We start from the raw sequence: 21,107 nt of genomic DNA on the forward strand, positions 1-21,107 counted from the left end.
TTTCCTATCAGCAATCAATCCACTTACCTTTCCTTATCTTATTCCCCTCATACATGAGCTGACGTAGAGCTCTAAGCATCCATGTGCGTTACACAGCACCCCGTCATGATAGCACATGTCGCCAGATCCAGGTACGATACCCTACTGCCGGCATAATCAACAGTGGAGGGATGCTTAGTTTCACAGGATAGAAATCAAGCTTTCGGGCAGATTGCGCGGCCCGTTTATTTTGGCGTGTGGGGCGTGGGGAAAGCATTGGAGATTGTAAGAACACATTTTGTGAGTAATGAGATACAGGTTAACGTGGTTTATCAGCATATGCACTATATCAACATGTGCATCACTTTTACCTCAATTATTATTTTTCCATTTCAACATGTGATTTATCAACAATTCATTATATAATCGAATAGTAAAGAAGCACAAATACTTTTAGTTATTAGAGTTATTTAAAAAAACAAAAAACTGAGTATTCGAAAGGCTGCTAAGCTATATAATATATTATATATAATACTTATCCGCAGAATGAATAATTTGATTCTTTATATAAAATTCCGATTAAAAAGTTATAATTTAACTATTTTGGAAGAAAAGGTTATTATTTAATATATATTTGATATAAATGATAAAGGATTTAGTTTTAGAATAAATAATATAAAAGATATAGCAAATAGTATTCTGGAATCGAAAGGTAATAAGAAAGTTGGAAAGCTCTAGACGAATCGATTTATATAATGATATCCGAATTTAAGGATGTGTTTTACTTGTATTTATAACTTCCAAAAAGCTCTCTGTAAAGATTCAAAGTTTATTAGAAAGTAGTTTTAGTTGGTAGTGAATATATGAACCAAATATAATATTCTCGATTGCGATTTCTACAATTTTGATGAAACCAGCTTTATAATAGAACAAATATTATTATATATAGTAATTACTAAAACCAATCAATACAATAGAAATAAAGCTATACAACCTAGTAATCGAGAATAAACTACAGCGATTATTTGTATAAATGGAGAGGGTCACAATATATCTCTGTTTCTACTAATTAAAGGCAAATATCACTTCTCAAACTAATATACTGAAAGTGATTTATTATATAATTGGATTATAAAACCTACTCCCAATAAATAGATAGATAATAAAACTGGTTTTGAATAGATTAAGTATTTTGATAAGCATACTATAAATAAGAAAGTAGATGGATATTGTATACTAATACTTAATAAACATAAAAGTTATTAATCTATAGTTTTTCAGGAATACTATAAGGAAAACAATATTATACTACTTGATTTATTACCTCATTCTTTGTATTTAACTCAACCACTTAATATCAATTGTTTTAATTCTTTAAAGTATTTGTATAATCAATAAATCGAGAATTTTATTAAAGCACATATCACTTATATTACCAAAATCAAGTTCTTTCAAGCTTTCAAAATTATATATATTGAAGTAATATCTATATCAAATAGGAAAGCTGAGTTTTGTAAAGCTAGGCTCATCCCATTTAATCCAAAAGCTATACTTTCAAAGCTGGATATTCGAATAAGAATTCTATCAAATAGATCAACCTCAACTGATCCTAAGATATAGTAATCTCAAACACCTCATAATCCTACCAAAACTCTTTCTCAATCTACTTTAATTAAGAGTTGTATTATACAATATCTAAGCAATTCCCCTACACCTATATTTAAAACAATTACAGCTTTAGCTAAAGGTACAAAACTCCTAGCTCACACGAATACACTTTTAAGTACTAAGATTCATAATCTTTGTAAAGCGAATAAAGCACTTAATAAACATCGCAAAACTCAAAAGACTTTTATACAAAAAGGAGAAACACTTTCAATAGAAAATGGACATAATATATTGAAGCAAGAAAATATAAATAATCAAATACAATACAATAAGTACACAAATAATAGTTCTTCAACAAAAAGGCAATCTGCTATATAACAATATAGTAAATGCAGTAGTGTTTTATATAATACACAAACTTATCAATTAGATCCAACATTAATTAATCTTTAGATTATATATAATTTGATTCTATTTTATAGCATTATTATTATTTTATATTAATGTAATATAGATAATTAAGGTAAAAGTAGTGCACATACTGATATGATGCACATACTGATAAACCACGTTATCTAGGAACTCGATAATGTAAATTTCAAATAACAAGGTAATACCAATATGTCAATGGATGGATAGGTATTTGAGGTATCTGAGGTATGTAATGCATGTACTTCCGAAGCGATCTTTAGGGGCTTGGCATACACCTGTGTATAATCTTTGTATCACCACTTAACCTCGTGGCCAAAGTGGATATCGTAACTTCAACGTATTATGGCTATACATACCACTACAGTAGTTCCAGAAATCGAAGATCGCGCCATCATTCATACTTTTACGAGTTCTACACACAGGTCATTTTTGCTCACAGGTCATAATAAATTCAACCCCCTTTCAAAATGACGTCTCCTTAGCTTCTCTTTGCACATGAATGAGATCAACCACATTGGACTTGAGCCACAATAGCATGAAAATGTATTCAAAGTATCTAGTGATAGATTGATATTACCATCGGCTATCTAATCTGGGATGAAGCATTCAAAGCATTTCGTCTACAATCAGGACTGTTAGGCTGGAGCAAATGATGAACCTATGGGTACCTACTCATCTCATTCAGGAATTTGCATTGAGCATATTACACGAACCCCAACCCGGAAACTACGACATAACTATGAATATCAAAAGTGTATACAAACTCAGCTTCTTCGAAGTAGTTGGAAATAACTAGAGTCAAACTATACTATCAGAATATAAGTAGAGTTTTCATTTTTCATTTCTATTTACCAATTCGCTTACTCTTGGTACTCTGAAAATATTACGAGTCCTAAGGTTTCAATAAGTCTTTGAATACTCTCATAGAAAGAGTATCAATCCTAGACCATTGGATCAGAGTTAAAATTGATCACAATGAGTTCCTTCAAATTCATGATGATATGGTATGTTCTCTTTCCCCTTCTGTTTCTCTTTTTCTATTTCCCCACTACTCTACCCTCTACTGACTCCGCTTATTAGAATCGACGACAACGGCAACAACGACAACGACAGCGATAATTTTCGACGAAAGTGAATTCATCATTCACTCCTCTTCACAGACGTCACCTTTTCATCCCATTCATCCCATTCAACTTTTTTATAAATAGCTCCAAAATGGCCCCACAACTATCCAAGGCAGTTTAGCTCCATTCTTACGACTGACGCTTCGAGACCTTATTCATCTAGCTCAAAATAAATCATTTCACTCTTATGACCGAAATACTTCAATTTTCGAATCCCATCCAAACATGGCTGTAACGCGTAGCGCTCACAACAAGGCCAACAACAAGTCAAAGAATCTTGCAAAGCAAGTCGCCGCCAAACGAGTCATTCCAAAGAAGGCCACTCAAAAGGGAATAAAAATCAGCAACAAGGCTGGCGATAGTATATCTAGGCTCAGACTTCTCGATTTGCCCTTGGAAATTCGACAGATTATCTACCAATATGTACTTGTCAAAGAGAATCGAATTGAAATTGTCTCCCCATTGGACACTCTTTCTCGCTCACATCCTCAAAGAAGAAAACGCAAGCCACCAAAGGGCGCTACTTCTTTACTCCAAGTGAACAAGGCAATACATCATGATGCTGCGCAGTATTTCTACGAGAATAATCATTTCGTCATTAGACTTTCTGTCAATGCCCTACATCGCCTGGACCCCTTCACATGTACTGAGAAATCGATTACTCGGGCCAATAACCACGGATTCAGATGTTTTCTCACTCGGGTGCCGCGGTTCTATGTTTCATGCATCAAAGAACTTACCATTCTGATTTCTTTTGCTTTAGATTATTCTGAATTATGGCCTTGCAATATTGTATCCTATCGTATGAGTCCTTCTGCAGCCTATATTTCTAATAGCGTTCTGAGACAGTTCCAGGATATGACAACTGTCACTCTTAGACGCTTTTCCGGTCTACAAGTAGTCAATATCATCTTCAATGATGTCGATAGTGAGAGAGAACCCCTAGATTCTTTTCGACCGACGTCCCATCCTTGGCAAATAGAGCAAAGTCTATTCAACTCGTTCCACAACCTTTTCCAATATAGCAACCTCGAAAGGATAACCCTTGGGATGCATTTACAGGGCGACCCACATTCATATCTGTTCTGTCCCAGGCACTATCTGACACGCGGTGGTCTCGTTTTGTGCGTAATTAAAGACTCGATGAAAAGAGCTTTGAAGAATCAGGATGGCGCTTGGGAGTCTCCTGAAACAAATGAAATTTGGATGCATATTAAGGATGATATTCTATCGTCAAGGGACCAAAGAGAATGTGAGAGCGTGAAAGGAGTTTTTAATGGCATATTTCAAAGAAAGAAGGATTGGAGTTGATGTTGTGAATAGCAGTCCGACAGCAAAAGGATTTCGATATCTAAATCCAATCAATTGATTTGAGCTGATTTGACAGTAATGCTGAGTCGCTTTGTACATCGTGCTGCTTTCAATATTATCAACTTCTACCCAGCCTACCAGTCCTCAAACTTTCAGCTATGAAAAATTAGTAACCTATTATTGGCAGGAAAAGCCATTATTTGATCAGATCATGTATGTTTATGTTTTCCTCATGCCTATCCATACCGCAACATCACTGTCGGTTTTTGCCGATCGATGTATCTACATGATTCTTCGCTTTCAAACCAGCTTTCATCAAACTATCACACTTTCTCGTATGAATCAAATCTATTAATATAACCAGACGATCAATGAAACCCAAAATAATACTTGGAGGGTCGATTGGGGTGTGCATTCACATATTTTTCTAAAGCGAGATCATGCAAATCACCATTTTCCTTTTTATCTTGTACTTTACTTGCCATGCACGTCTTATTCGGTGTATTACTTATTTTCAATACGTCATCTGTTCTGATGCTTTTATAGCGTATTGTTTTTGGAGCTCAATGGGGAATAGTATGACCTTTCGACACAAAACAGTCCCTAAAAGAGCCTCCATACGAGAGTTTCTCTCCGTCGCTCAAACGCTCCGAGTATTCAAAGAATTTGATTATGTTCTTCTGTATCTCCGGATAGCTCGAAATAGTTAGGGTTGACTATCTATATGAACGGAAGGTGCGATGAGAGGAATATGCAACTGCAAGATTGATCAAGCGATTTTCTGGCTTTCCAGTGTGCACTTGCCTTTTAAGTCCCGCTACCTCTATCTTATCCTATATGTTTTTGACTTTTGGCAAACCAGGAAGTCGAAGACTTGCCATGTCACAACGATTGCAAATGCTACTATGGCATATATCATTCTATAACGAGAAAGAGCAGAGGAGTAACTTCTTAGTACAATCTCAGATTTTCCGTTCAACCTTCATTCACAGATTCGTTCACTATACCACGTTGTGAATGAATTATTCTGCTCTTTTTAGATATTGTCAACAATCAATATCAACACCTTATATGAATGATTGCAATATCGCTAAAAGCTCCATTGTCATCAAACAGCCGTTCACCAAAATCGTTGGTTGAATCAAAAATTGTTACAATGCCGCTTGTGTATACTCCCTTGGTTAAAGAGAGAAAAAAGCCTGCTGTAATACATGATTTAACATTCATAATTGATGGGTATCGTTGTACCATTAGGCCAGCATACCCGATCTATCTTACTACAATCAAGCCAAAAGATTTGAGAGAAACTGCAGTTGCGAAAAAAAAATGCAGAGTCAACAGGAGCACCAGTAACTTACCACAACTTGTTCGGCCCTTCAAAGACCCACCACAATGTCTCTTTCCACCGCCATACAATCCTGAAAGTAAAGCATGGGAGGATTTGTTCTTGAAGCTGCCTTTAGATGTTCGTTGGATGATATACGATCAACTTTCAATCGTCAGACCAAACCCGGTACCAGTTAGATCGCCTCTTTCTTCTGCCTATAAAGAAAATCACAAGCCTTCATCAAACTCTCACGCTATTCTCGGAGTGAGCAAGTCGATTCATCATGATGCTGCTGAGTACTTTTATACCAAAACTAATTTTGTTATTGGAAGTTGGAGATGGGATCAGGAACCCGAACTTGAGCCTTCTCCTGATGGTTTACAAACTTTTCTTTCTTGGACCCCCCGTCATTATGTCAATTGCATAACTAAACTTACTATGCTGGCCCGTCTTGTCGTTTACTTTAGAAAAACGGAATTTGCACATGCGGATCTCATGTACTTTGAGGCTATGACAATTGCCACAAAAGAAAGCTTCGTCAATCTGCGAGTTTTGTCTGTTTTGTTCACTGAGTTTGACGGTGTATGTGTTCCAGATTGTCCACTGGATGTTGGAGTTAAGACAGATGGATGGCATGACACTGTCTACTCTTCGTTCAAGACGTTGTTGAATCATCAGAATCTTGAAGAGATATACTTGGGGGTGGACTTGATCGGAAAGCCAGCTCGATATAAAGGAAACTCCGCTTGGGACCAATTACCAGATCGTGAAGCTTTCATGTTGATCAAAGAGATGGTAAAGTACGCTACGATGGAGCACGGTTCATGGATATTGTATGGCGAAGAAGACTGGGACAGCATATTTGCACGGGAAGAAGACCACAAAAGTTACTACTATGAGCCTGAGCTCTGTCCGATTGCCAGAAAAGTTTGAAGAAGGTGTGTAGTTTGACAGGAAATTTTATACTTATGCAGTGAGCTAATGCTTCCAGGTTTTCATATAAGAAAAAGAATCCGTCTTATGAATCGGTGTAGTTCAATCATGATGCCGAATCCGACAATCCTTTACACGTTAATGGTTTTTATACGTGTGGATTTTCCAAAGTTGGTAGTAGTAGCATGTTTGCGATGGTTCTAGGTGGCAGAGAAAACTGAAAAGACAAAACACTGAAGTTGAATGGCTGAAACACAAAACTGACTGAGTAGCCAATATGAGTTCCTTTCATTAATGGTTACATAATGCCGACTTTATAATATCAATCATAACGATCATAACAATTTCATGAAGATGCAAATTGCAAAGGTGACACTTCTCTTTGCTAGCTCTGGCAAATTGAATTAGCCTCAGATCATTGAATACCCAGAAGCATCTGGACAAAATGCCGCACATCTAATAGCTCTAAATTATCAGCATCATCCTAAGAAATCTGTGAACTATTGCAGTGAGGTTCCTAAGCCATGACTAAGGTTTCAGACCAAAATTCTTCTAGCTGTCGTGATGAAGGCTAGTTTGTGCATTGAGAAGTATAACCCTGAATGCAATAATGATATAGAGAACAAGAGATACGCTACAGAATCTGTAGGTATCACCTCGGTGGTGATTATGACGTCTTCATAATAGGTATAATGCATTCATTGATATTGTGTCTAATCTCTTCTAGATTTAGAGCTACGAGAGCTATATGCTATACGTTCGTGCGCTAGTGTGCTAGTGCACTCACGTGTGCATATTCACTCGTATTGCTACAGAATCTTTTCTCTAATTTTGGTCGAATGACGTACAGAATAAAAGAGATATGCAACAAACCGCCGCGGTCATATTCTTCATGGGCTGATCTCGGTTAAATCCAAACTTATGCTACAATGACGTTGCAGGATATCAAGATATGCAACAACACTCTCACACTGGCACCGTGGCGATTGGATCTTTAAAGGTTGTTACTTAATCCAAGAATAATAATGACGCTGTGATAGATTGAGATGTGCAACGAAAATCAGTTTGGCGGTCTATGTCTACGATGACGCTCAAGTGACGTCGTGAAGGAGTGAGATATGCAATTAAATTTTACTTCCATATCTTGACATGTGAGATCAGGATTTATAAATTTGTGTATATCTTCCTCATCAAGTAAACGTTGAAGTATATAGTATTCAGTCAAGTCTCAAGAATATCTGGTTTGTATGATATCATGTCTCATAGATTATACTTCAAGTGTAGTTTTCTTGATTTTATTGCATGAATATATTACTGTCAATACCATAAGTGTGTAAATTTAATCGTGTCTAATGAAATTCTATACTCGAATCAAATAAAGAGAAACTATGAGACGTGTATAAAAGGATAATGGCCTTCAAATGAACGACTCTATGGCTGACAACATTGCAACAATTGGCTGATACCCACCCTCATCTTTCTTTCCATATCTTGAATGTCTTCATAGACTCATACCCAAATCTATGCCCGCGGAACTCAATACCCCTCTACTCCAATGCTATCGTCTTCTTCACCTCACTGCCATTATTCGCCACATCTTCGTCATCAATATCTTTAGGAACCACACCTCCCAGTGTATTACCACTGACATGATCATCTGGCATAAACGGCATTTCCATCTCGAAAATATTGTTAATCGCCGTGTATTGATGATAACCGAGTCGAGCCAACGGAGCCGCCTTCAAAACATCGAAAAGCTAGTTTTTCATCAGTCTTCTTGCTAGCCCTTCCAGGATCAGAATCAAGAGGGGCAAAACTACTCACCCCATCACCTGTAATAAAATCGCCCCTGATATGAATTCCCACCACTCGTCCAATAACAATATCACTATGACCCACCAAAGAGTCCCCAGTAATTCGAAGAATAGAATGGACTTTACACTCAAATTGAACCGGGGACTCGGCTACGCGAGGGGGTTTGACTACTTTACTGGGGACTTTTGTTACTTTAGTAAGGGGAAATTCGTCATCCCATGATTCGAGAGCAGTGGCATTGACAGAACCGCGAAGATCGTAGCTAGGGTTTGTTAGCTGAATGATTTGGAGGAAGAGGGAAGGTCACGAGAAAGGGGTTTGATTAGAGATGGATAGAAAAACATACGTAGCCATGTTCCAAACGAATTCCCCAGTATCTTTAGCATTATTGATGGAATCTTTACTTTGTCGTTTGTAGACGGATTGATGACCAATGAACATGATGGTTGGAGGATCAAAAGATACATTGTTAAATTGTGAAAAAGGAGCGAGATTATCTTGACCGCTCTTAGAGGTTGTGGAAATCTGGATGATTGTCAGTTAGATACAAAGAGAAGAGGGGTTGAATGGAATAAGTGGAAAAAATTTCTAGAGAGGATGAACTGGAACATGGAGCGCAAATTTTCATGAGTGAAAGAGAAGACCAAAGATTTTGTGCTCACCCAGCCAATTGGACGAGGGATAACGAACGATTTGAAGGGATCATGAGGGAGCCCAGAGTTTTCCCCTTTTGGAGGTTGGTAGAAGATATCCGGTCGGGACATTTTGAATGATGATGATGCTTGAGGTAGAATCTCGTAATGTATTTATGAAACTTCGAGTGAGGTATTTCAAAGTTGAAGGATATCTCAATGGTGTTGGAAAAGACTTGTATGAGGGCTTCCTCGAGTCCTTATACCTGATTTTGCTCTCATCGTCTTAACCCTCGACTACATCACGAAAGCCGCTTGCTGAGACACAACCAGTACGTGAAGTACTCAATCGCAATGTCGGCACTCGATGATCAACATACATTACTGATCAGTCCTCGGAAATAATTTGAGGTACATCATAACCTCTCGTGTTATCACAAATGGTAAATTTGGAAGCACTTTTCTATGTCAAGTTCATATAAACCTCTGGAATAAATCTGTTGCATGCATGCATTGTCATCGATGTCCCACATATACCAGGGATCAGTAATCATTGAAAGCCTGGTGGGGGTAGCATCTTCCTGCAAGCGAGGGCTGGATCCGAGGCTGATGAGTTATTGGAAAGGAATAGTAATCATTCGTCTTTTGTGACACACATTCAACCCGAGCTAGATTATTCTCTTCTCTACCACTTTTTCTTAGCGGGTATTTGCTATAAACCGAATCTATATAATAGGCTGACAATTTATTGCCTGCAATATTATCGCGTATCTATCATCGATTTGAAGAAACACAACGCATCAGCCGTCACTCCTATATGGCCAGTTTCTCGTTGAGATTGGATTTTTGCATTCGTGTCTCTCTTTGACTACTTACATAGAAGATATTTTCGAAATCATACTAATTGCATTTGATAAATAATCGTTCGTAACATTAGTCCCTCGTTACACAACCAAGATTCAATCTGGCTGCCATTACCTTCCGGAACAACCAAAGGAGTTGCGGAAATCATGAGAACCTTGAACCCACGCGGGCTGAACCAGTCAAGTTAGCATGGCACAAGGATTCCACGCGGACAGTGGTCTATATTTTGAGATTTGAATTTACAGAGTAGTGTCAACCTACATGATCATGAAATCACAAGTGAAGATTCAGGCGCCAAATTTCTAAACCGCCACCATCAGCTTTTGCTGAAATTTTCATTTTGGGACTCTTAAGGCGAAAGAAAACTCCTTAAGCGTTTTGAAGAGGAGTAGATGTGATAGTATCGCTCCGCTTTTCCGAACTCCCGGAGTTTTGAAGGGGTTCGAATCCATGAATATGGTAAAAGAAGATAGGAGTATATAATTAGACGAGGTCTAGCCTAGATACTCGTCTAGGAAAACCACGCAACTCCACCTCATTCCGACGCAAACATGGCAGCGATAATTATTTGAAAACACGTTCAAACTGCACTGATAAAACATCAAAAACGACACCAAGGGAGAAAGAGATAACAAAAGCCTCGAATCGCACATATTTGTATCCATGACTTGATGTTCTCCACCTCGACCTCATACAAAACGATACTAAACCACCAAGAACATGAAACTACTCATCCTCTTCAGTCTTCAAATAGCCAGTCCCCCGCTCATAGCACTATCTCTCCTCATAGTTATACTTCGACATATCCATTCCTTTCGCTATATCGACATTCTCAGTTCTGATCCAAGCAAGACAGGGAGCGAAGAACCCAAAGATGGTGTATGGAAAATAGTAGAGAAGAGAGTACGATGGAATGCTTGAATTATGTCGAGTTTAGACGAATTCCTTTGGCAGAAGAGCCATTGGATCTGCCCGACGTTTATCTTCACAGCCAGACCCAACATTCCGCATTGAATCGCCTGCAAATTCCTATGAAACGTATCCACTTCTTATAGCAGAAGAAAGGTACAAACTATCAAGCATCGGCTAGCATCCCCAATTTATCATCTATTCACATCGATAGCACTACCACATGCTCATCTCTCCACAAATCCAAGTCACTCAACCCACTCGGTTCACTAAAGTCTTAACTCTTCCATTTTGGAAATTCCCAATCAAATCGCCTACATCTTCACAATCCTTTACTGTGCACGAATAGCCATCCGACACCCATATAGTCGAAAGCTACCCAAGCCAAGGACTCACTTTTAAACTCGCACATCAGATCCATATGAACGGAGCATTATCTTCACGTCTGGCTTTCATAATCTAGCAAAGGATCACTGGGGTATCTTCACTTGAGTTTCCTTCTAGTTACCCTGTCCTGCTCATATCGATATACTCAAGTCCTCTAAGCTTGGGTTTTCTAAACTCTCTTCATGCCCTCTACCGAATCGATAAATGCGCACTTTGTTTTAGCGAGACAGCTAGAGAAATGAGAAAATTGGCTGAGCTGGCCATAACGTTCACGTAATGGGATTGGGCGTGGTAGACATCGATAGGATACGTGATTAAAAGCCCACTTTCAGGCTTGCAACCAGGTGGTTGAGGTAGTCGTGTAAATTTAATAATATGTGTATATTGGGGGGGGATTAAGCTAAGGAGAAATTTGAATGAAATCTTTCCCATGACTTCTGTTCCATTTTTAGGAAGTACGTTGTTGGGAACAGGCACATATATTGGGTAGATTTTTTCAACCAAAATGAACTTAACACGACAATTGTGAAATTTAAAATCCTACTCAAATTCATGTTTGTACTGTAAGATACATTACTCCAGCATCTGCCTTGGGGTATCGATGAACGCCTGCCATGCGACAAATTTAAGTGTCCTATAATACCATTACGCCAATCCACCCTGAAACTTAAATCATCAGATCCTGCAATATGCCTCGCCATATGCTGCTTTGCAGGTTACATGAACGGAGCAAACTTTGTACGCCCAGAAAATCTATCCCGATCATCCTGTTGGCCCATATCTACATCACCATCATCATCGTCTAGCTCAAGTCGTCTCTTGGACTTGTATGATACAGTTGTCTCAGCCTGTCGAGTTTGGGTGACACTTCTTCTGGCTTCCAGAAGTTGATGGAAGTTTAGTAGAGTATGTTTCATCTCATCATCAAAAGCTATACAGAACCGCTGGTTTTGCACATATTGTATGGCTTCGATGAGTCCTAGTTCATAAGTTGCCATGACATACGCTACAGCAACAGCAGCAGATCGCTCATTTCCAGATTCGCAGAAGAGAAGAACTTTCGGTGTTGCGGCCAAAGGTTGACTGTTTACTCCTCGAGGATTCCGGTGTCTGAATACTCGGATGAGATGATCATTTATGGTCTGTATGGCTTTTGGAAACGCAGCGATGAGTTCCATGTTACCGCTGACATCAATGGCACCGGCTTCGATGCCTAATTGTTTTGCTACCTTTGCACCACTCAGAATTCTTGCTTGGGCTGTCTTGGTATCTCTGATTACGAGTAGCATTGTAATTCCTTCTCGTCTCAGGGTTTCGATTTCTCTCGCGCCAGAGGATGGTCCGAGATAAAGGAAGGATAAAATTGCTTGAATATGGCGTCGCATTTCATATTTCCAATCTGGTTTTTCCACGGCTACGTTTTGTCCTTGTGTTATCACACTCAATATTTCCCGAGTCTCTTGTTCATCATCTAGCCCGCGATATTTCGATAGAGTGATGGAAGTGTCTGAGCCGGAGAGGGGTGGTATGTGGATATGAGGCGGCGATGGAGGCTAGACCAAGTTAGATGGTTTCATACAAGGGTATGAGCCGAGTGAACTTACCCTCCATGAATATAAAGTAGTAGGAGTGGTGTTGTGCTCTGCAGGACTTGTTGCAGAGTCTGTGGGATCCATACCATTCAACATTGGTGGTGTCATTGTGCAAGACAATGTGAAAAGAGCCTAGAGGCTCTCCAGGGATCTAGAATTAATGTGAAAAATCGGAGGATATATGTCAAAAGACGTAAAAACTTTGAGGTAACCAGAGGAATATGGTAGAAGGAGATGCTATGGCTATTGTTCAGAAGAATGCGGATGCTTTTGTAGGGTTCGTTCCTTCGAATTAAGAGTACTTGGAGGTGTTAAGAATTTATTAGACTGATGATGGTCGACCGAATAGACTGTCAAAGTGAATCGATCGTTATACGGTAAAGTGTTGAACCTCTTCGTTCTTCCAGTTCGAGTTGTACGTATGGTCGTTTAATGATATCATGTTGAGTGCTTGATTTGTTCGAGTACAGCCCAGGTTCTGGGGTACCTATTCTTAGCGCTTTTGGCAGATACACCGTTGTTCCGATAACTGAGATTATGATTACCTAATCAACCCAAGTTTGGTCACAGTGTGGACCTCCGTGCCTCCGCCTTAAAGTAAGCTTTGGGGGTGAGCTTTCAAGCCAAAACATAACAAAATGTCTAACAAACGAATTGAACAGAGCGAAATCGAGAAATATTGGGAGATATTTGCTTCTCTATCGAATGGTGGCACACATCTTACTGGTGCGCAGGCCGCACCAGTGTTGAAAAACAGTCAACTACGAGATGAACAACTCGAACGGATATGGGACTTGGCAGATGTAGACAACGATGGGAATTTAGATTTTGAGGAATTCTGTGTTGCCATGAGATTGATCTTCGATCTTGTTAACGGGGTATGGTGATTTCATATCATTGTTTATTGGTTTGGTTTTAATGTGAGGATCTTCTAGGAATATGCAGATGTACCACCAGCGTTACCGGATTGGCTTGTCCCTGAATCGAAAGCACATTTGGTCCAGGCCAGTCGAGCACTTACCGGAAGACAAGTTCAATTTGAACGTGTTGAGGATGATGATGATACCCCGGGCTTGAAGGATGGTTTCGATTGGTACATGAGCCCATCAGATAAGTCTAAATACGAAGAGATATACTCGGCGAATAGGGATGGCAGAGGAGATATCACTTGTAAGTGCATGCGCGCTATGGTATTATTCCAACGAAGTCTAACTTCGCATAGTTGAATCTCTAGATACCCTCTACTCTTCTCTCGAAGTCCCAGATACCGATATTCGCTCGGCCTGGAATTTGATCAACCCATCTGCTGCACCCGCTATTACAAAAGATGCTACTCTCGCCTTCTTACATATACTTAATAATAGGCACGAAGGGTATCGCATCCCTAGAACCGTTCCACCATCGCTTCGAGCAAGTTTTGAACGAAATCAGATTGATTACCAGATAGATAATCAACGTGTAGCATCACCGGCGCAAAAATGGGGCGTTACCGGTAACGAAGAAACAAGTACTGGCCGCAAAGCTAAATTTGGAGAGACATATATGAGTCGACTTGGAATAGGCGGAAAGAGCAGCTACAGACCTGCGGGCACGGATTTCTCGGGCACGAAAACCACTGAGGATTGGGAGGAAGTAAGACTAAAGAAACAACTTGCGGAGCTTGAAGCCAAGCTTGAAAAGGTTGAATCTGCATCTGCTGCAAGATCTGGTGGACGACGAGATACCAAACCCGCGTTAGTTAAGAGAGAGTTAGAACAGCTATTGGATTACAAACGCCGCGAATTGCGAGACTTGGAATCTGGTGAGGGAAAAAGTAAAATTGGTGCAAGCTTAAAGGGGGTTGCGGATGAGATCGCTACGGTCAAGGAACAGGTCGACGCTTTGGAAGCACATTTGAGGACACGAGAACAGGTTTTGGCAGAGTTGCAGCAGGAGATTGAGAATGAGAAGAGCAGTCGATAGTTTGTTTACTACTACTAATACCAATTTTTATAAAGTGGCCTAGCGGTGTCACTCCTGTGGCTCATAAAGTGAATCGATATTTCAAAAACTGGTCTCAGTATCCAAAAAGCTTGGGAAGCTGTAACTGTCGTCAACAGAGTTGGTCAGGCTAGCATGAAAGTCGCATGTTTCCCGTTTAACATTAAGACTGCTCTATCTTTGAATTTGCAAGCTTGTTGCCCAAGCGAAGTCTCAATTCTCCAAATCCATCATCTCTCCTATCCAACTTCACTACAATCTCAACAATGTCATCTCAATGGTATCATCTAAAAATAACAGCTCATCCCCCTAACTCTCGCTTACAATCAAAGGAGCTTGTTCACTATTTCCTCCTTTCTTTCCCTTCCCCACTGAACTAACTTTCCATTCCCATCCTGATGCTCCCTTCCTCCACACGATTTTCTCTCCCCAAGGACTCCACCATCCACTCAGTACCACAATCTGTACCAAAATTCCACATATGGACATTGCGAGCGCAAAGTATATTATTATCTGTTTAACCGGAGTTTCGGGCCCAGAATCTTGATTTCGAATTGTGATAGATTCGGGTGGGGTTGGAGTACAATGAGAGATGGAAGCGGGACAGTAACAAATTTCTTCGTGGATCAAACTGCCACGGCAGGGAGGAGTGGGCTTGGGCGGTTCGAGGGAGGAGATGAAGTAGATGAGGAGAGAGATTATGGTTGTCCAGAAGAGGAGGAGAGTGAGAGTTAAAATGAGGTAGTAGGTTTGTAGGTTGGAATTGGGCATGTCGTATGAGAGGGCTCTTTTTGTCAAAGTAGTTGCTAGACTTCCGTCTGTCAGATTCAAGGTAATGCAAATGGTATAGGGTTCGTCTGATAAACTATCAAGAAGAACTTGTATGTAGAAGAGGTATTTTGAGGTTGTTTATATATGCAAGATAACAATCAGCGGTGCCGATGATTCAAAACCATGTCACTTATTACTCACATATGCGTAGTCGGATCAATCACACGAAGCGAACTCCACTTCCATTTCCAGATCCTTCATAAGTAAATGGACACCACAACTTTCGCATGGGCTCGTTGTTTTCTTTTCTTTCATGCCAGTTCTATTTAACATACATCATGAAATTTGAACCACAAATTGATTCATGTTTCTTCGTTACGAATTACGAGTTCTTCGGTAAAAGACATGCCAACTTCGCATCTAACACTCATCTCAAATAGATAGTAGTATTTATATCTCGCAAAACGCCTGTATGTGATTCACCAAGTCCAGATTCGCACATTGCCTGTACTTGAACACTGCTAAGAGAGTGCAATATCATGATCAAGTACGCCAACAAGCTCGCACTATCTCAATCTATCCCCTCCCCTTTCCTCTTCAAGCCCACATCTCCCCAACCCCTAACCTCCAATCAACCCCCCATACCTCACCCTAAAGAACGCAATCAACAAACCCACCACACCCCCAAACACCAGCGGATTCCCTACCGCAACAATCACAATCATTTCCCTCAGTGCCATACTATAGCCTCCAAACCAGTATCCTTTCGTCGGTACACTTTCTTCTCTTTGTTCCTCCTCCCCTGACGTTGTCATTCCCATGATAGCTTTTTCCACATGTGGCGATTTCTCATGCGCGTCTTTGGTGTGGAATTCTAGTTCCAATATTGAAGATCCCGAGGGCGATCGATGATCGGCGCAGGGCTGAGATTGGCGTTGGAAGGTATCGGTTGGTTTTTGGTGGGGTGATGGGAGGGTGTAGGAGAAGAGATAGATGTGGAGGAGACAGGAGATGACAGCTAGGATCAGATAAAGGAGGAGATATTTCATTTTCGTTTCGATTTCTTCGATTTTCTTGAGAAGCGTTTTTTTCTTGGCTCTTCGGGTTCTTCGCCTGTTGCTTATTGGATCGGGGTATTGTTCTGGAGATGATTGGTATCTCAAGCTCAAGGGAACAAACATAAATATCTAAAGAGGAACCGTAAGAAATTAGATTGGCGCACAAGAATATGGAGTAAAATTGAGTACGGTAGTAACTTCCATCCCATACAGGAAGAGCAAAGAAGACACAATGAGCGGATGTTTGATACCATACCAAGCAGTATGATGATTGTGTATTCATGACACCTCTTTATTTCTACCGTATAAGCTATACATATGATCAAACATTATTTCATGATATCGCGCTATTGTTATACAAATCTGATACAAAACAAAGCAAAACCTACAGCGCTTGCACTCCCGTCCGACCAAGAAAACTTTATCCAGTCATCTAACATCCGTATCTAAAGATGCCTGCTCTATTTCCCCTCCATACTTGTCATCAAACCACCAGCTTTGGTCTCGACAATCTTAAACGCGTCTTTATTACCCAAGCCCCTCTCCGCTCTCTCGTAAGCCGCTTCACTCCTGTCACACAACGTATCTAGATCCTCTTCTGTCAAGATCTCATCGTCTTCTTTACATGTGTAGACCTCTCCATCCTTTAATAATAATGCTCTTAAAGCATCAGCACTCATTCCTTCTTTGGTATCCATTTTCTGTCCCATAGTTTTGAACCCTCCCTTTTTGATAACCAATTTCTCCAACCTACGTTTTGCATCAGCGCTCATGAGCAAATCCTCTTCAACAGTACCCTTGGTAGCGAGACGAAATACGACGACAGGCTTAGTTTGACCAATACGGTGAGCACGATCTTGGGCTTGAAGATCTTGTTGTGGATTCCAATCACTATCAAAGAGAATAACAGTATCAGCACTTGCGAGATTGATTCCTTGTCCACCGGCTCTGGTGGAGAGAAGGAAGAGTTTGAATTCTGGATCTTCGTTGAATTCCTTAATTTGTTGACGTCGAAAGTCTTGTGCCACACTTCCATCAATCCGACAAACTTTCCAATTTCGCAATTCGCGAGCGTAATCTTCAAGAATATCAAGTTGGGTTTTGAACTGTGAAAATATAAGAACTTTGTGACCACGCGAGAACAGTGATGGAAGTAATCGATCGAGAAGTAACATCTTTCCAGAAGAAGTCACCAGAGTTTCGTTGAATGGAATACCTGAATCCGCGGACCAAGGATTGTAAAAATTTAAAGGAGAATTGCAGACCAATCTCATTTGCATAACAGGATTGCCTAGCTTCTTACTAGAGATTTCTTTTCTCGCAAGCTCTAGAATTTTTGCTGTTTCATCTTCGATTTGATTCTTGTTCTTGAATTCTGCCTCTTCTTTCTCAGCATATTCTGCTGCAAGTTTCGTTTCAAACTCGTCGTCACTAAGGTCATCCTCCCCAGATGCATCAGCTTCTTCGTAAACTCTTCTACTCCGTGAGCTACGGCTACGAATACTGACAGCTGGTGATGCAGTTCGGCTGGATTTTGCGGATTTATTAGCTGGTAATTGAAGGGAGTCTTCTACTGGCTTCCGTTTTCTACCAGGTTTTCCCTTTTCGACAGAGGGTTGTGGTGAAGGGACAGCGTTTTGATTCTTAGGTGGTCTACCTGGCTTTCTCTTCGCCATCATTTGTTGAAATGCGTTCTTTGGAGCCGGAGTAGATTCTGAAGTAACATTTTTGTTCTTATTTCGGATTGCCAATGGCTTCTCGTCTTCGCTATCAGAATCTTCCGGATTTACTTCAACCTTAACGGTAACATCAGCTGCCTTGCTTGAGTCTTTCTTGACAGCCTTGCCCCCTGTCAGTCTTTCTACAACTTTCTCTTCCAAATACTTGCGTAGATCAGCTGTCTTATCACCAATCTTGTTGTACAATTCCATCTGTTCCTTTGTCATTGGTGCATAAAGCACATATTCTCGCTTCTTCGGAAGCATGTGCTCGACATCAGCCTTTACTCGTCGTAACAACAGTGGCTGAAGAATCAAGTGCATCTTTTTGACTAGGTCTTGCTTCATTTGATCTGCAATAAAGTCCTCGGTACCTTCCTCGTCCTGTAAATCACTAAAGTCGAACCAACTCTCGAACATTTCCCATTGTGTGAAAATTGTAGGCAAGAGAAAATTTAATAATGACCAAAGCTCTTTAAGATTATTTTGCAGTGGTGTTCCGGTAATTAGAAGACGAGTAGCAGATGTAAAGGTCCTCAGAGTTTGAAACAATTTCGACTCTGAATTCTTCATTCGGTGCCCTTCGTCCTATACCTCATGTCAGCTATTAAAGACTCTACCATGAATACAAGACTTACAATAATAATGAATTCCCAACTAATTTTTGAGAGATCCGCGTGATCGCGAAGAACGATTTCTGGACTCGTACAGACAACGGGAAACTTTTCATCGGGACGGCCGCCTTTGATGTGCCTCATCATTTGCGTACGAAGGAGCTCTTTCCTTTGTGTTGGCGTACCATGATATAAGAGGACCGGTACATCAGGGGTCCATTTCTGGAATTCCTCAATCCAGTTCGAGAGTGTACTCAACGGCGCAATGATAAGATGTGGACCCAAATAACTTTCCTTCTCTCTCAATAATGCAATGAGCGAAATCGTCTGAATTGTCTTTCCCAAGCCCATTTCATCCGCTAAAATTCCAGACATGCCTTGTATACAAATCTCATACATCCAGGTCAAGCCCTCTAGTTGATATTCTCGCATTGTGCCACCCACCATACACTTGGGCTGTTCTGCCATTGTCAAATCATGTTCACCCAATGCCTTCCCATCCATTCCACTTCCCACACGCCCCAAGACCCTTGTCTTTCCTACTAGCACTTCCCCAAATGCCGCACTCTTACTCAGCAACTCGTCCAATTGTCTGGCTTTTGCTTCTCGCTCCCCCTTTGACTCATTATGTTCTGCTCTCTTTCTTGCGATCGCTTTTCGTCTTCTCTCTTCTGCCTTTGAGTTTGCTATTCGTGCTTTCTCTTCTTCTTCGAAAATTTTCTTTTCTTCTTCAGTGGCGAAATTGGGCTCGAACTCGGGGAATTCTTCTGGTTCGAATTCCTCCGGAGGAGAAGATGGAGCACTGGTACGTGGTTTGGATAAAGGTGTTTGGGAGCGACTCATACTGGGCGTAGAACTCATTGTTGGAGGGAGAATAAAGGTACTCGTTTTGTAGTTGATCAGGTATCGGTTGAGGTATTCCGTTAGGGTTCTCAAGCTGTAATCAAGATTTGCTCAATCGGCAGTAATGATTGATTAAATGACAGTTATACGCTCTGGTGTTCGAACCCTGAGACACGATAAATTCTTGTAAAATGCTCAAATTGTTTTCATATACCTCACTAATTTTCCAGAGTAAAACTCGTGTCGAGTCTCGACAAACCTATCGATTCACCAGCACAGATACCACAAATGTCGAGCAGTATTTCACGGCAATTGATGGCTCAATGGTTGATATCAGATGCAGTCCGACGGGGAATAATGAATCAGAAATTGAAACTTTCCAAGCGCAAACACCAGAGATAGTGAGGGGGTCGCGATTGGCATGCATGAGACGCGTAAATTGATTTTTACGCGACGTGAAGTCATGTCGTCACTGATTGACGGGACAAAGCGTGATTCAATTAGTAATCAAATTTCAGTCTCGCCTGGTGAGCGTCCCTCTCCTCTATTAATCATTTACTGAAGATTTCTTTCTACCTGTAGATGTTTTGAGTTTCCATCCATGAGAATACCTGTCATCTTGAAGCAAGACGTCCCCCCTTTCTCAACATTTTACAATCCTACAACAGGGAGGCTATAGTGAATGGTGATCGAAGCGAAGTTTTCTTAGTCGAGGAATAATGAGAAATTCTGAGCTGGGTTACTTTAGTGACCCTGCGTATGGGGTCACTTTGGGCGATATATGTCGATTGAGAATCAAATGTCATGGCTGTTCACAATTGTGAATCTAGACATCGATCGATAGCAAAGGTCACAATTTCAACATGAATCCACAAACAATCACTTATTTATTCACTGTCAATATACTGCAAACATGCTACAACATCAAATTGCTAATCCATTGAATGTTCTTAGAACTTTAGATTCATGCATGTTGACGATCCCTTTCTGAGAAGAAATCGACAACGGGGTATTAAACACTAAGAATTTTACGCCAAATGTCTCGCAAGTCCATTCGCAAATACGGGATGTGGAAAGAAACGAAGAAAGTAATCCATCGTAAAATCCATCGTAAAATCCATCGTGTTAAACAGGCGACCCAAATACATTTTTACCATCCATATATCCTTTACTGCCAGCTTCTCCCATAACATGTTTTATCTCAGTAGAA

General features: G+C 40.3%; 7 protein-coding genes across 7 annotated transcripts; 3 read left to right on the forward strand and 4 right to left on the reverse strand.

Moving 5' to 3' along the window:
- Positions 1-3,368: 3,368 nt before the first annotated feature.
- Positions 3,369-4,454, forward strand: Bfra_004405 (uncharacterized protein; the record flags this gene model as incomplete). Its single annotated transcript, XM_037334810.1, has 1 exon — positions 3,369-4,454. One exon carries the CDS (start codon positions 3,369-3,371, stop codon positions 4,452-4,454), a length of 1,086 nt encoding a protein of 361 aa, XP_037193344.1.
- Positions 4,455-5,529: 1,075 nt separating this feature from the next.
- On the forward strand, positions 5,530-6,784 carry Bfra_004406 (uncharacterized protein; the record flags this gene model as incomplete). Its single annotated transcript, XM_037334811.1, has 2 exons — positions 5,530-6,708; positions 6,773-6,784. The coding sequence occupies 2 exons, from the start codon at positions 5,530-5,532 to the stop codon at positions 6,782-6,784; spliced, it is 1,191 nt and encodes a 396-aa protein (XP_037193345.1).
- Positions 6,785-8,261: 1,477 nt separating this feature from the next.
- Positions 8,262-9,293, reverse strand: Bfra_004407 (putative flavin reductase domain protein fmn-binding protein; the record flags this gene model as incomplete). Its single annotated transcript, XM_037334812.1, has 4 exons — positions 8,262-8,471; positions 8,539-8,791; positions 8,876-9,054; positions 9,192-9,293. 4 exons carry the CDS (start codon positions 9,291-9,293, stop codon positions 8,262-8,264), a joined length of 744 nt encoding a protein of 247 aa, XP_037193346.1.
- A 2,744-nt stretch (positions 9,294-12,037) lies between these two features.
- On the reverse strand, positions 12,038-13,021 carry Bfra_004408 (putative dual specificity protein phosphatase 3 protein; the record flags this gene model as incomplete). The annotated part of the gene is made up of 2 exons (XM_037334813.1): positions 12,038-12,874; positions 12,926-13,021. 2 exons carry the CDS (start codon positions 13,019-13,021, stop codon positions 12,038-12,040), a joined length of 933 nt encoding a protein of 310 aa, XP_037193347.1.
- A 530-nt stretch (positions 13,022-13,551) lies between these two features.
- Positions 13,552-14,875, forward strand: Bfra_004409 (putative endocytosis and cytoskeletal organization protein; the record flags this gene model as incomplete). Its single annotated transcript, XM_037334814.1, has 3 exons — positions 13,552-13,791; positions 13,849-14,083; positions 14,136-14,875. The coding sequence occupies 3 exons, from the start codon at positions 13,552-13,554 to the stop codon at positions 14,873-14,875; spliced, it is 1,215 nt and encodes a 404-aa protein (XP_037193348.1).
- Positions 14,876-15,202: 327 nt separating this feature from the next.
- On the reverse strand, positions 15,203-15,910 carry Bfra_004410 (uncharacterized protein; the record flags this gene model as incomplete). The annotated part of the gene is made up of 2 exons (XM_037334815.1): positions 15,203-15,711; positions 15,889-15,910. The coding sequence occupies 2 exons, from the start codon at positions 15,908-15,910 to the stop codon at positions 15,203-15,205; spliced, it is 531 nt and encodes a 176-aa protein (XP_037193349.1).
- A 1,273-nt stretch (positions 15,911-17,183) lies between these two features.
- On the reverse strand, positions 17,184-19,915 carry Bfra_004411 (putative iswi chromatin-remodeling complex atpase isw2 protein; the record flags this gene model as incomplete). Its single annotated transcript, XM_037334816.1, has 2 exons — positions 17,184-19,028; positions 19,079-19,915. 2 exons carry the CDS (start codon positions 19,913-19,915, stop codon positions 17,184-17,186), a joined length of 2,682 nt encoding a protein of 893 aa, XP_037193350.1.
- Between the last annotated feature and the right edge of the window lie 1,192 nt (positions 19,916-21,107).

The sequence above is a fragment of the Botrytis fragariae genome (genome assembly GCF_013461495.1).
Source record: "Botrytis fragariae strain BVB16 chromosome Unknown tig00000050, whole genome shotgun sequence".
Lineage (NCBI taxonomy): Eukaryota > Fungi > Ascomycota > Leotiomycetes > Helotiales > Sclerotiniaceae > Botrytis > Botrytis fragariae.